At 47.4% G+C, this 14,980-nt stretch overlaps 1 protein-coding gene across 1 annotated transcript in view; it reads left to right on the top strand.

The window, feature by feature from the left end:
• The window catches only part of Itsn1 (intersectin 1), a 204,906-nt gene extending 198,812 nt beyond the window's left edge, over nt 1-6,094 (top strand). The window contains exons 34-39 of the mRNA XM_027929297.2: nt 1,353-1,565; nt 2,628-2,749; nt 3,722-3,804; nt 4,107-4,190; nt 4,593-4,766; nt 5,931-6,094. Of these exons, the coding sequence (XP_027785098.1) occupies nt 1,353-1,565; nt 2,628-2,749; nt 3,722-3,804; nt 4,107-4,190; nt 4,593-4,766; nt 5,931-6,079 (825 nt within the window). The 3' untranslated portion in view covers nt 6,080-6,094. The remainder of the gene's footprint in view (nt 1-1,352; nt 1,566-2,627; nt 2,750-3,721; nt 3,805-4,106; nt 4,191-4,592; nt 4,767-5,930) is intronic.
• Nucleotides 6,095-14,980: the final 8,886 nt, after the last annotated feature.

Below are 14,980 nucleotides of genomic sequence, written 5' to 3'. Positions count from 1 at the left end.
AAGACTCTTCCCAGTTCACACAGAGCCAGTGTTAACCTGGCCGCCTGAGAGCCATAAACTAGGAGTGTGAATGCAGGACATTCTCTAAATGACATTGGATCCAGGGACATTTGCCTTTTCTAGACTCACTGTCACCAAGTATCTTGAACTTGGCAAGCAAGAAGAGCCAGATTGGTCTCTTGGCTTCTGTTAAGAGTGCATGGGGTGAAGATTATTCTCTGAAGGCTCCTGTTGGGGTGTCCCCTTCAATCTTTCTCTCAGAGCTTTGGAGAGAGGTTAGAGGACATCCTTCCTCCACAGACCTGTTGAGTGGAACAGAGCGACTGCTCTTCTTGTTAACCTCTTTGGTCACAGAGGCACCACCAAATCTTTCTCCCACATTGGAGGTACACAGGCAGCCACCAGCATCTCTGGGAGATGCTTTTTGGGAGCTCCATTGCCCCTACACGGTCTGCTCGGAGAGGTCTAGAGGGATCACAGCTCTGGAAACCTGACCTTGAAGGCTGCTGTATAGAGCACGGCCAGGGCAGATGTGGGCCCGGGCAGATGTGCAGGCAGGTGGAGACCATGAAGGTCCAGCATCTGCCTGGATCACCTCACTGCCTGGGACACAGCTGTGGTACCTGCTGCCTCATCCTCACCGCTTGCTGTCAAATGGGACCTTTGTGGAATTGTCTCTACCCCAGCCCCCCTTTGCCCCTTTGCCCCTGCTGGCATGAGATCATCAACCCCAGGGAGGTGTTACAGCCACATGTCAACACTCATAGCTGTCCCTAAGGGTTGGAAAGTGTCAGGGAGAGAGCTGTCCCCTTCACATTTTCAGAATGAGTTAGTTGGTTGGGATTTGATGTGCACGAGACAGTGTCTGTTGAGGTGTCTGTCACTAAGCACCCCTGAGTTTTGCCGTCACCCACATGCTAGGGGGCCTGAGAAGTTGCATTTGTCTTGTGGACTTATATAGGAGAGTCCCTGCTGCTTTCCAGAAAAAGGGGGCTTCTGTTTAAGCTGGCTTCTGCCACTCTGGTGCAGCACCTGACCCTGATGGTCATGAGGGTAGGAGCCAATGGGGTGGTTTCTCCAATAATCAAAAGGGAGAAACACACGCTTGGGAAGAGCCACAGGTTTACACCAGGACTCCTCTGGACACTTGGAATCCCCAGAACCATATCTTTGACTTTGACTTCTTGGCTCTGAAAGGTCTTCATAGCCATCCTGATTTGTGCCCAAGCTGCAGCCGATGGGGCCTGTCCATGGATTTTGATGGATCCCATCCTTCCGGGTGGAGAGAAACAAAAATAAAAGCATGACCTCCCTTTATTGTGTCTTCTTTGGATTTTGTTTTCCTTTCTCAGCAACTGGTGTTCAATTCAGTGACCAATTGCTTGGGGCCACGCAAGTTCCTGCACAGTGGGAAGCTGTACAAGGCCAAGAGCAACAAGGAACTGTACGGCTTCCTTTTCAATGACTTCCTCCTGCTGACCCAAATCACCAAGCCCTTGGGGTCTTCCGGCTCGGACAAAGTCTTCAGCCCCAAGTCTAACCTGCAATATAAAATGTACAAAACAGTAAGTTCTGTTTAGGGTGCACTAGCAGGGCTGGTGTGCTTGGGGAGGAAGGAGTTTCCAGAGGAGCCAGTTTGGGCAGGATTGGGGTTGTGGTGTGGAGGAGAAGGCAAAGGGATGAGCCAGGATTCAGGGTCATGCATTGCCAGTAACACACAATTCCACTGGTTACACATGGATTAGCTGCTCTGGGTCCCCAGGACATGACAGAGACATGCCTTGCCCCAGGGAGCTCAGGCCCCAGAGCACAGTTGTGGCAGGCATGAAAAGGTTGGAGTAGAGGTACAGAACATCATCAGTCCAAGAGCCACTGCCACCTTCACGCCATCCTGAGTCTCCCGCCAAATCTCCCAAATCTCGAGGGAGCTTGAAACATCTGTGACCCTCCCACTTTATCAGCGAAAGCCCCCTGGAGCAGTCAACCTGTGGAGAGTTCCTCACGCTGTGTTGCCTGGTGTGCTCGCACGTGCATGGCTATGTTTGTGTGTCTCTGTGCCATGGAATATCATTTTTTTCTAAATTGTGTGAGGGTGTTTTTACTGAAGAATTTTCTCAGAAGCAGCAGTTAGCTTTATTGGGGGGCGGGGCGGGGGAGAGTGAAGTATTTTTGTAGACCTTTCCTTAGAAACCGCATGAAACTCCTCAGAGGGACTCACTTAGACATGGAGTTGGTGGGGACTGTGCTGTTCAGGATGCACTGTGGGAGAACAGATATTTAGATCTTACCTTGAAGGAATCAAATATACCTGCAGGATGAAAGGGACCCATAACCATAACTTGCAATATATCAAAATCAATATTAACACAGAATCCTTGTTCCAGAATAATTTACTGGAAACACACAAATCCTTAGTCTGGTTTACAGGACCACACCCTCAAACACACACATAGACCCTTTGTCTAGGCTACTGGACACACACGCATTCATGGTCAGTCTAGTTTACTGAAATACATACCCGCAGTCTTGCCTTCTCGAATGTTCTTGCACAAGCACACACACAGGAATTTTCTAGAGCACACAGACCCCAGGCTGTTTTGTAAGACCTGTGCATTCTTACTTTACAGCCTATTTTCCTAAACGAGGTTCTAGTAAAATTACCCACTGACCCTTCTGGAGATGAACCCATCTTCCACATTTCCCACATCGACCGAGTCTACACCCTCCGAGCAGAAAGCATAAATGAACGGTAAGACCTGACACTCCCTATCACTGGGTGCAGGACACCTGCCAGCAATTCCCAACACCCCCCAGCTGCAACGCTATAAATTCTGGTGAGGATTGGGGAGAGTGTAATGTTTTTTTTTTTTTCCTAGAGCTTCTCAAATTTGGTCACATGGCATGGATTTTTTTCAAAATAAAATGGATCGAAACTAATTATGCTTGAGAATATTTTTTAAAGAAATTTCAGCAGTCTTTTAGCAAAATGGAGCATCTTGGGTTTGCCCAGGTTTCCCAGGTGGCAGAGACCAACAGGAAGGTGATTTGGGGGTTAGCAGGAGCACCCATACCTGAATCCTCTTCCCCTGGCACACGGGGCTCATTTTGGATCCTTGGGCTGCGGGTTTTTGCTTCCAGTCCTATCTTAAGGCTCTGGTCCTGGAGCCAAGTGAAATAGATCATTTTCTGAAGGGTGAGCTTGACACAAGGCCAACAACTTCCAAAGAGCATGTGTGCCAAGCCGGAGAATTGGCTGAAGTTACTGTGCATATGGCTCAGAAAAACACGAAGGAGAAAGGCCAGGCCAAAGTGCTTCCTGCTGCGTGTCTTGCTCTTTCTTGGGAAGTGGTTCCCAGTCTGGGAAATGGTTTTTGTTTTTCCCTTGGGTGTGTTTGTAGGAGAGACGTTTCTGCCTTACTGGGTTGGGCAAATATGTGATGTTTTTCAACAAGGAAAAAAAGAGGAGTGGTACCTCCTCCAGGGTGTCTGTCATTTAACATAGACTTCCTTCCTGGGGACACAGATGCAGGTCTTTTACCCATGAGAACACCACTTTCTTACTAATGGTAGGGATAATAGCATCCTGTGACATTTCTTTTCCGAGCCTTTGTCATTAAAATCAAATGAACCAACGAGAGTCCTGGAAACAGAATTTGAACAGACCCGAAGCCTTTTTTTCCCTGAGTTCTGTTTGGCAACATTCTGTCTTTTCCCGTCCAAGGACTGCCTGGGTGCAGAAAATCAAAGCTGCTTCTGAGCTCTACATAGAGACTGAGAAAAAGAAGCGAGAGAAGGCGTACCTTGGTAAAGTATCTCCAGGTGGCAGGGCCCGAGGTTCCTGCAGAGCTGGAGTAGGAGAGCCATTTGGTTGGGCCCAGAATCCTTAGCGCTGGAGCTGTGCCTAGAAGTAGAGGGGTGCGTGAGATGGGATGGCAGTGGGCACAGGGTGGGGGTGCAGGCAAGGGGTAGAGGGAGGAGCCAGGAGCCAGGAAGCAAGGGTTTAAGGAGAGGAGGGGGGAAGTGCTTTGGATTGGGTGCAGGAAGTCCAACCGGGATAGACAGGCATCCCGTGTTGAAATGAAGTGTGTGTTTCCCTGCTGTCACAGTCCGTTCCCAAAGGGCAACAGGCATTGGAAGGTTGATGGTGAACGTTGTGGAAGGCATTGAGTTGAAGCCCTGCCGGTCACACGGTAAGGACCAAGGAAGCGTCCCCTGGCGTGCTGGGGGTTTCCCTGCATTTCCCACGCCCCCCCAACCGACCTTAAATCAAGTTCTTAGCTTAAATTTTCTTCGGGAACTGGCTTTCATGGCACTTGTTAAAAAGCGGGAGGTTTTATTTGTTGGTGTGAATGCTTTCCATTCCTCTGCTTCTCTGGGGAATCTGACTGGCTGTGTCACAGTAGAGGTGACACATTGTGAGGCTGAGGAGAGCAGACAGTTCAAAGGCCCACCCATCTAATTAGTTGCTCTCCATTTAAGTACGATACTGAGTTTGGGGAGTTTTCACCCAGATTTTGCACTTATTAAGTGTGACAGTGGAGGGGACAAATGAGGTGTCGTTCCCACCTGGCAGAGGCTTTTGTTTGCTCCAGGAAAGAGCAACCCATACTGCGAGGTGACCATGGGCTCCCAGTGCCACATCACCAAGACAATCCAGGACACTCTGAACCCCAAGTGGAATTCCAACTGCCAGTTCTTCATCAGAGACCTGGAACAGGAGGTCCTGTGCATCACCGTGTTCGAGAGGGACCAGTTCTCACCAGACGGTGAGTAAAAGGCAGTCCCGCGGCACCTCCCCTCCCTCCCTGTCCCTCGTCTTGCAGGGGTCCCTGTTTTCTCACCAGAGGACTTGGCCTTGGAACTCTCTGGGCTTCGCTCCTGAGGGATCAGGTTGACATAAGACAAGGTGATGCTGGGGATGTCCGAAGGGACAAGCACAGGACACACTGGTCTAGTTGTTCCCACTGCCTTAAATAAGGACAGTAGGATTTCCAAGGCAGGGACTGCAAAGAGGAGTACACCCAAGAGCCCCAGCATAGTTCTTTCACCCTTGACAAAAGACTATGGGATAGAACTGGCCAACAGAGTTGAAGGGACGTCAGCCCACAACAGGCACAGCAGAATCAGTCGGCATCCACCGGGTGACATTTCTGGTTAGGAAAAGGGATACTCCTTCCTCAGTTGGCTCTCCATCTCTGCTTTGAGCCTGGAGAAGAACAATCCCTGGCCAATGAATCCAAAATATTAGCTGCTTTTCTTTCACCCCAGCAAAAGTCAGAGAGTAAGTTAAAAGATGATGGTTGTAATTATAATCAGAGGAGCATAATTAAGTGCCAGGAGTGAGCACCTGTTGCTGGCAGTATCTGTGCAGAGGTTCAATGGCTCCACGTGGCCTTTGCCTCTTAGTTCTTCTGGTATGAACTATGCCATGTGACTTACAAGCCCTGGGCTTGCCCAAAGACAGTCCCATAGCTGGTTGAATGCCAGCGCGGGGCCAACAATACTTTCTAAATATGTACAATTATGGTGTGTCAATCTTAAAAAAATATTAAGCAGAATAATTCATAAAAAACAACCCAACCCCGCCCCCGCCCCCAAATACAATCTAATCCCAAACCTTCAGGTCTGTACGGCATTTCAGTGTGTGTGGACGATGTGTAATGATGCGATCAGGCATCACCTCAGACATTTATCATTTCTTTGTGTCGGGAACATTCAGAATCTTCTCTTTCTCTGTCTTTTAAATAATGAAACATCATGACACCCTGAGAGCTCCACGGGGGAGAAACTGGGAACCATGGTACTGTTCTTACTCCAAAGGTCAGAGGAAAGGGAGAGTAGGCAGCTCCTTGGGAGATTTGCAGGGTGACCCGTGCATGCCTGGAAGACAGGGATTCCTCCTGAGCAGGGTCTGTTTGTTCTCTTTTCAGATTTTTTGGGTCGGACCGAGATCCGTGTAGCTGACATCAAGAAAGACCAGGGTTCCAAGGGGCCAGTGACGAAGTGTCTGCTGCTGCACGAGGTCCCCACGGGAGAGATTGTGGTCCGCCTGGACCTGCAGTTGTTTGATGAGCCGTAAGGAGCGGCCTGGGCCACGCTCAGAGGCTGCACCTGCTGTCTGCAAATTGTGTTCTTTTTCTAAAAAATTATTATTTGGAGTTTAGCCACAGGACAATGGGACAGCAAAGACGGGCCCCTCCAATCTAGGAATAATTCTCGACAATCCTGCTCCTTGAACAGTTTCTCGTTTTATGAAAAAAAACACTGTTTTCCTTCCTCCTCACTGTGGGTCTCACTGTGGCTTCTAGGGTCTCTGAATCTTCTAACCCTCAAGAAGGTTGGATTGGAACCTGGCCCATCCTTGGACTCGTGGCATGGGCCTGGTTACTGTAGAGTAGATTCCTAAATGCAGTGTCGGTTTTCTTGGAGAACTTGTGTGACCTCCTAATTCTCATGTCCATCAGCCCCTTCGTAGACTCCTTGGCCTATACCGCCCAGGCCTTGGTGTGTTTAGAAACAATTATGAGCTGGGCCTGGTGGTGCGCGCCTGTAATCCCAGCAGCTTGGGAGGCTGAGGCAGGAGGATCACGAGTTCAAAGCCAGCCTTGGCAACTTAATGAGGCTCTAGGCAGCAAGACCCTGTCTCCAAATAAAATATAAATAAAAGGCTGGGGATATGGCTTAGTGGTTGAGTGCCCCTGGGTTCAATCCCTAGTACAAAAAAGAAAGAAAGAAAGAAACAATTAGGATGGATTTGTATGGCTTCAGAATCTCATTCCCCTGCAGGGAAATGCTCTCTGGGATCTGATTGCTCTGTGTGATAGTCTCCTAATTGAACTCTAACTAAGCTCTTTGAAGAGCTAGTCCCTGGAAGATTCCAGCATGTCTGCTGTTCCAGCTGTTCCATTCTCCTCTAGGCCCCGGAATTGATATGTCAGTGAAAGCACACAATGTACCTTCCGGTGATTCAGTTCGGATTCCTGGTGTGCGTGGAAGGTGGGCACAGAAGCTCATCATCTACAAAGTCGTGCTTTGCTGGGTTAGATCACTGCCTGTTGCTGGGAAGGCAACTGTGTGACGTCATTGAATCCTGGTTGCCAGCCCTTGTTGCAAAGTTTTATTTTGGCTTGGAGGCCTGTGACGTTCCATGACAAGAGTCACTGCTGGTGACCAGGTCTGAGCCTATTCTCTGATCAAATGTACCAGAGGGAAAGTTCAGAAGCAGTCTTTGATAGGTTCCTAAAAATGGTAGGTCCTGCACCCCTAAGATTTAAAAAGGAAAGATGACAAACTGGAGGTGGAGTGGGAAGGTGTGAAGGATGCCCATCATGTGGTGAGGAGTGTGCCCACAGCTCTGGGGAGGAAGAGCCACACTCTTCTTGGGCTGCGTCAGACACAGGCCAGCCTCTCGGGTAGAATATGGGCGTTTGCTGCCAGAGTCAGGGGTACGACTGTGTACCAAGCTACTTAGTGTTCTCCCTTGAATTCCAGGAGGGCAGCTGATTAATTAGAATACCTTGATTTGCTAATGAGAAGTGTGGGCCATATTTTGTTTGCATGTTGATGTTCTCATAATTGCAGCTCGTTGTGGTCATGAGGTATCCTTTGCATGTCCTCTTGGTACTAGAGTCTAGCTTTCCTGTGTTGGATGGTATTCTGAAATTTGACTGTAGGTCCTTAGAATTTCATTAGGGTTGTAGCAGTGTTTTCACAATGATCGTGGCAGAGTACCCACTTCTTTGGGAACTGAATGCGTAGAGTTATTGCTTCTGATAAGGGCCCTGTCCTAGTTCAAGCAGTTTTTAAAACGTGTGTGTTGGAAAGAATAACAAAGTTTACATTTCATACTTTTAAGAAACACTTTATTATTTATTTATGAAGATAGTGTAGAATTTTGTATCAGACATAAGTATTTTTTGAAACAAGCAGATAAACCCTTTAGTTAGAAACTTTCAACTGAACATGTTGTAGAGTAAGTTCAACTTCAGGCATGCATTTCTTTACCACTTCCCGGCAGAAAACATGGTTAAAATACTTTGTGTTTTTTGATGTTGTTAAGAAACTCTCTTAAATCTATAAATAGACATGTAATTCGTGTGTTCCTATTTCTATACCCAACAGAGTTTGTTCGTTGTGTTTATGAGGGACATGTTACCATAGTAGGAAAAAAAATGTATTAAATGTTAAGTGGGATAGTGTTGGATCACCATTCCAATCCCTTTCTTTCTGTTCTCCCTTTTCTTCCTTCATTGACTTTATTTTCGTATTAATGTTGGACATCTCTGCTCCTGTAGGGAGTGTGTGGTATGCACAATGATAAACCTCTTAAAATCTTTTAGATTCCAGGTCTCCTACTGGTAGAATCCCATTATTGGAATTATGTAGCATGAAAAAGCAATATGTGGTCTTTTTTCCCACGTGACTCTATGGCGCATCCTTGAGATGCTTCTCAGCCTAGTGAGTTCTGGATGAGTGTCCTTGTATTTTCTGGTGTGATTTGTAATGTGACCCATGGTATTATGAATGCGTTGGGCTGTCCCTCCAACCCGGCTGTGACTGAGAGTAGTGTTGGGGAGGCAGGAATATGGGTGATGCATGGAGCCTTGAGCCCTTGGCCCTCTATTCCTTCACTTCTCTCTTTCTGCTGTCTGGGCTACATTTCACAGAGATGAAATGCCCTGGGCAGGAAGGAGTCTGTCGCCTGGCTCTTTGCTTTCTAACTACAGGGTTTCTCTAGGCGTGCTTCCTGACATCCCGATACAGCCTTTTAGACACCACTGCAAGTGTTCCTCTTCTCTGAGCCACACTGCTAGTTCCTCCTGTGCTATCTGACATCCTCTCACCCAGAAAGGAGCTTTCCTGGTTACATGCTATGCTCTGACCCTCAGAAAGCCCTGAGGATTATCCTGAGCACAGGAGATCTTGGACCTTCTTCCTAGACCTGCTGTCTCACAGGGTCATTCCACATCCTGGTCCTTCTGGGTCAGGGCTGCCCTGGCTGATATTTTCTCTCCTGGCCTGTAAACAGAATCCTCTCCTAGAATCAGGACCATGAGGGCCTAAAGACATATTGTGGTTCATTCAGGTCCAGGTCTGACCTAATGGGGAAGAGAGAACATTCTAGGCTTGGGTTACCAGGAATGCTCCAGAATTGGGGCCAGTCTTCCCTGTTTCACTGCTTGGATAACAGGTCTCTGTCCTCTGATAGCAGAGGAGAAAGCTCTGCTCCCAAAGAACATTAGTGGAATAGGGGGCATTTTTTTTCTTTGCTTTTGATCTAGATCTATGCAAGTACTCCATTTCATCTGGTTGGGTTGACTTGAACTTAAGTGAAAAAAAAAAATTCCCATCAAAAAATGGTAAATTGACCGCTTTACTATGCCTTACCTTGGTGACCTGATGCCAACACCCCAGGTGTCCTTGGGGGTGTGCCCTAGGGTCAGGGGGACTGGGGAAGGATGATAGAGGTCGACCTTTCAAGGCTGACCATCTCTCTAGAAGCTGGCTGAGGCACACAGAGAGGATGTTCTAGTCTTTGGGGACTGGAGATCAAGAGATAGATGGAGAAGGTACTTCTGGTTGAGTTTGAAAGGTGGAGATCCTAGAGTATATTTTAGACTTTTCTAGAACCTCATAGGGGAGAAAAAAACTATTTCTCCTCCAAGGATTTTTTTTTTTCCCCCTAGTTTGTCAGGTCTTTTTGGTTCATAGGAAGAAAATTTGGGTGTATAAAAACTAAGAATTTCCACTGGAAACGAAGTGCAATTTGATTGACTTGATTCACCTTTCCTTTCAGATTTGAGATCCCTTTGAGCTGACAGGGCACTTACACATGGACACCTGGAATACTTTTCAGATAACGGGGTCCTTTCAGGCTTGTGGTCAGTGTGAGGCTAGCAGTTGGTCTGTTTATTCCCAGGCGCTCGCCCTGTGAGTTGGGAGTGTCTTGTGCCAGAGTAAGGGGGTGAAGACAAACAGGACTTGATGTCTTTGTTTTGCTTTTAGGTGAAAGAGCTTCAGCTCACACCAGCAGAGGCACTATGGGTGGCTGAGGCACACAGAGAGGATGTTCTAGTCTTTGGGGGCCGGAGATCAAGGGATAGATGGAGAAGGTACTTCTGGTTGAATTTGAAAGGTGGAGTGAAGCCCTCAGCATGGTCCAGGCCACCCTAAGAAGCATTTGGTAGAACTAATGCCTCTTTTTTTGGCACCCTGGGATGTTGGACTCCCTGCCAGGGACTTTCCCTCACTGCTGGGGACAGCAGGTATCAGATACCAATATTCAACTAGCCACTTAGTACTTTGTAAATGGATTTGAGATGTTCAGTCTCCTCCTTTTCCCTGGCCCCGCAACATCAGACTCTTGTGTTTCTCTGTGCTTCGGATTCATTTGCTTTAAGGATACTCTGGAGATGGCATTTCTGAGAAGGCTGGCTCAGGGTTGGTTGGCCAGGCTCTTGTTCTGGGATCAATTGTAGGGACACAGACAGGCTGTGTGTACTGGTAGGTGCTTCCCCAGAACAGCCCTGAGCTCCCTGGACTAGTGCAAGAGGGTCAGGCATCCCAGCGAGTGACCCGAGACCTTCATCTGTCAGCCCATCTCTGTCCTGTGCATGAACACGTAGTTCTCTTGAGGGAGGGTCAGGGCTTGAAAAATGAGGACATTTTCTCTTCTTTTCTTCCTACCCACCCTGTAATTGCCTACCTGCTTTGGGCCCCCTTTCAGAGGAAGGCAGGCCTGTTCGCAAGGGTGAGGAAGCACTCACAGTAAAGCAGCAGGGGGAGAGGAAAAAGAGACTCCTCAGTCTCTTTTTCCAAAACAGGCTGTCAAGTAGTCCTGGGCCATTGGCCTTCCAGGCTTAAATGGGCCATATCAAGGCTTTCAGGGATGCCAAGTGGCTCACCTGCTGAGACGGAGAAGTACTCCTTTAGGGAGCTCCAGTCAGGGGGCCTGTTTGCAACTCTTGACCCCGTGGTCCCTTTCTTTGATGAAGAAGTGGCTCCACCTGTTCTTGTCACCGTGGCTTGTACCTCCAGTGCAGCAGTCCCTAGAACCAGGCCAGCTTGCTGGAGTGATGAGTTCCCATGAGCTCTTGAGTCTATTTTGAATGGTCCTACCAATTAATGTTGCCCTGTGAGGGGTTCAAAGGAATAGTGAGGGCCTCTTATGTAAGGTCTGATTCAGAGGAAGCAACTGGCTAGTTGGCAGAAAGACTCACCCCCAGCTTCCTCTCCTGCATAAGGCTCCTACTTTCCTACCTAGAAGACAGACATTTATTTGAGCAAGAGGAAAGGAAAGTTCCAGAACCCATTTCTTCACCTTCCATTGTATTTGACCCATGTGTCTAGGTCATCCGACTCTACTGACTTTATATCTGTAGGAGCCAGAAGGACTCCATCCCTGACCAGGAAGTGTAACCGGGTGAAAGATGGAACCCAGTTGAAATACTCTCTGATTTTGGAGCATTAAAACCTGGGTGCCAACACACTGGACAGTCTTTTCTCTGGGCAGTCACCTCTTGGTGACATGTGAAGCTATATGCATTGTTCATTCAGGGAGTCCCCCTCCTGGCCTGGGAGGGGGACTGGAGGCAGTGGGAATTTCCTTCCTTCACGGCTGTCAAGCCTAATTGTAGATCTGATTTTAAGTCATTTAAATTACACCCAGTGCTTATAAAAACTCACCTCCAAATTATGACTTCCGTTTCTTGCAGAATCAATCAGTTCCATTAAAGGGAACCTCTACTCTGGTCTTGGAAGCCAGACGGCAGTCACATAATCATTTTTCAGCTATGTGTGTTGTCATATATTTCAGGGCAAATCTGCCCCTACTGTGTGTCTGGGTGTTTTGTGAGCCTCTGTTTTCCTGGGATTCTGTTCTATTTTCTGTACCATCATATACTATCATCTGATGAGTGTATTTAATATTCAAAGCCCACCAAGTAAAAGCGTGTTCAGAAGTGGGCTGAAAAAGGCCAGCATCCCTCTATTTCATGAGAACTTTTTAATGCAGTGGAAGGAATGCCTGTTTTCTTCTTCTGGAACTCTGCTTTTATACTTCTGACATTTATAAGAGTAACGTTGCTTCTGTTCTTCTGCCGTGTTCCATTGCTTTTTGCCTCTTAAATCTCTTCTTTCCTCCTGTTTCAGTTTGGAAACGGAGCTGGAGCCTTGGGCAGATAGGATCCCAAGAGAGGGTGGTGGCTTAGCAACGTCTGGTTGAGTGGCAGCAGCTGTCTCTGTCCACTGTCCCTGCTGGGGGTGAAGCGGGGGTTGTGTGTGCTGGACACTCGCTGGTCCCACTGGTGGGTCCCAAGGTACTGGCGCCACCTGCTGCAGGTCCAGGGCATTGCTCTTGTGTAAATTGCAGAAGGAAACCTAGGGAGACCTTGCTCTTGGTGGTCAGAGATCCTTAGCCCTCCTGCCTTTCTGCTTCAGTGGGGGTCTATGGGACTCATCCCTTTATAGACCTAAGTCAGACGTGTCCCCACTATCGGGAGGGCTTTGGGCAGGGGCGGCCCCATTCCTGAAGTTAGGTTTGCTTTACTTGGAGTCTCTACTTGCAGACTTTGACTTCTGGAATTTTCAATGGCATGAAGTAGTGGGGTACAGTGGCTTGTTGTGGTCTGTGCTTATGTTTATATGTTTGGGGGTGCTTGTGTGTGCATGTGTGTTTGTGTGTGTGTGTGATGCACCAGGAGGTGGGAATGGATGTGTGGACTGAAGAGGGGCCAGGACACGTGCCCTTCCACCCTTTCCTAGGCGCGTTGACAACCAGCTCAGAATCTGTGGGCCCAGCCCGCTCATTCCCCATGATGAAGAACTCAGCAGAGCATTAGGCTCTCTGCGTGCAGGGCCCTTGGTGTCTCCGGCTGCTCACTATGATACCAGCGCTAGCCATGCTGTATTTTCAGTTGGTTCTTAAGCAGGGGACTTCATCTTGTGTCTTTTTTCTGTGGAAGGTCCCCCTGGCAGGCTTCATAGAGCTGGGTTGATGTATTCGTCATCGTATCTGCGTCTAGTTTCTAAAAGCACAAATGGTCTGGACTAATTTGGAGATAGAAAACCCAAGCCCCAAAGCATCCCAGAGCCAGGGAGGGAGTGTCACTCAGGGTGACAGGAGCTGGTCTGTGGTCTCCCAGTCCAGGGCATGCCATCAGATGCCAAGAGGCCTTTGAGCTTCTACCATCAAACTCACTACTTTGAAATGAGACTCTTCCTTTGGGGGTTAGTCACCCACCAGGGCATTTCTTCCAATTCCTGGTAGACAGTGAGGCTTTCCCAAACTTCTGTTTTCAAGGATAAGTGAGAAAGGTCCTAGAGGACTCAGTGACCCTTCCTCAGTGGCTGGACACTTGTTCTGATGGGAGCCTCAGCTGAGGGCTCCACAGATGTCTGGGAAGGAGCTTGCTTCTGAGAGGCAGCAGCCTCCCAGTAGATCCCCTGCATAGGATTCCCTGTGGAGAGGTGATCTGACTTTTAGGTAGGTTGGTGCTTGCAGAGAGGAGAGGCCCTGTTGTGTGAGTAGCCTGGAGACCTAGAAGACCATGGTCCCAGGGAGGCCTGATGACCATGGAGCTGTTCTTCCTGGCTGGTATGTGGATTTCCTTCACAAGCTTTTGCTTTCACTGGGCTGGATGCTCCAACTTCTGCTCTTCTTGCTTTTTGCAAATGGAGTCCCATTTCTACCCACGTAGAGCAATAATTCTTACTGTGTCAAACAAATTGCAAACCTAGCTCATGTGGAGTAAGTCACCTTGAATGAAATAACACACTACAGTTTTGTTTCCATATTTCATACAGTCTTCCAAACTACGGAAGGTCCAGAAAGGTTCTCTAGAGGCATTGAATTAATATGGTGTCAGCGTCAATTTTAATGAATGAATATTTTAAGATATATTTTATAATCAACATCTTTAATATGTTATCTGCTAAATAGTCACTGTGTCAGAAAGTAGATATTTTAGAAAGATCTTAACGATGTTTAGTTTTAGATGTGCATTTAAAGCGTATATTTCCAGTAACCTAAGTATCAGTCTCAGACTTTGTTGGCTGTGGTACCCCCAGCTGGAGTCTGTGCACCCCCTGCCCCTCATAGCTCTGCATAGATAGGGGAACTGACTACCATTTCACCCCTGTGCACTGCCTTAGCTCCAACAGCTTTGTACCCTCACAAACATAGGTGGCACACATATGTGTAAATACATGTATACAAATGAGAGACCACTACACAATGTCCTACGTATGATAATCAGCTCATGGTTTCTGGTTTTCTGCATTTTGTGCTGTTTATAGCTAAGAAAAAAAAATGCAGAATTATCCATAATGTGAAAAAGGTCATGCTCTTTAGAAGGTTAGTTGTGAACTCTCTGCTGTACGTTTATGGGAATGGCCGTGACTAAATGTATATACTGTGTGTAAGACTCTGCTGTTACATGTTGCATAAACTAACACAGATTGTGTCATCTAAAATATTCAACCTGTTATTGTAAAATGTGATTTGTCATTGAGAGATTATTTTTCTGTATGTATATGAGAGTATTTTAGGAATCTAATTTAAGTGCATAAAACTATAGGAAAAAAGTAAAACTATTCCAGGAGTAGAAAATGCTTCATCAGATTACTTGGGTTCAACCCAACTAAATTTCTTATATTTTAAAAAAATCCAAGTTGTATATGTTTAGGAATTCAAAGGAGTGGGATTTTTCCTGCAGAGAATGTGATGAATTTCAATGAAATTGGGTGTGATAGAATGAAGTGTCCTGTAACCATGACCTTGGATGAGGTCGGTGTCCATGTGGCATTAGAATGAATTCATACAGACGGTGTACTCTGGAGGGTGGGTATGTCTTCCATCAGGTCTCATGCCACAGAAGCTTCCTTGAGTTCTAGTGAAGGTCAGGAATCTGGGGTGACCCAGCCATCCCCTCAGAGAGGTCAGGAGCATTCGGGGAGGCCACTTCTTGGCTTTCTGGTCACC

Source organism: Marmota flaviventris, chromosome 8 (genome assembly GCF_047511675.1).
Source record: "Marmota flaviventris isolate mMarFla1 chromosome 8, mMarFla1.hap1, whole genome shotgun sequence".
Lineage (NCBI taxonomy): Eukaryota > Metazoa > Chordata > Mammalia > Rodentia > Sciuridae > Marmota > Marmota flaviventris.
The sequence above is the reverse complement of the archived record's forward strand: the minus strand, read 5'-3'. Positions and strand labels throughout refer to the sequence as shown.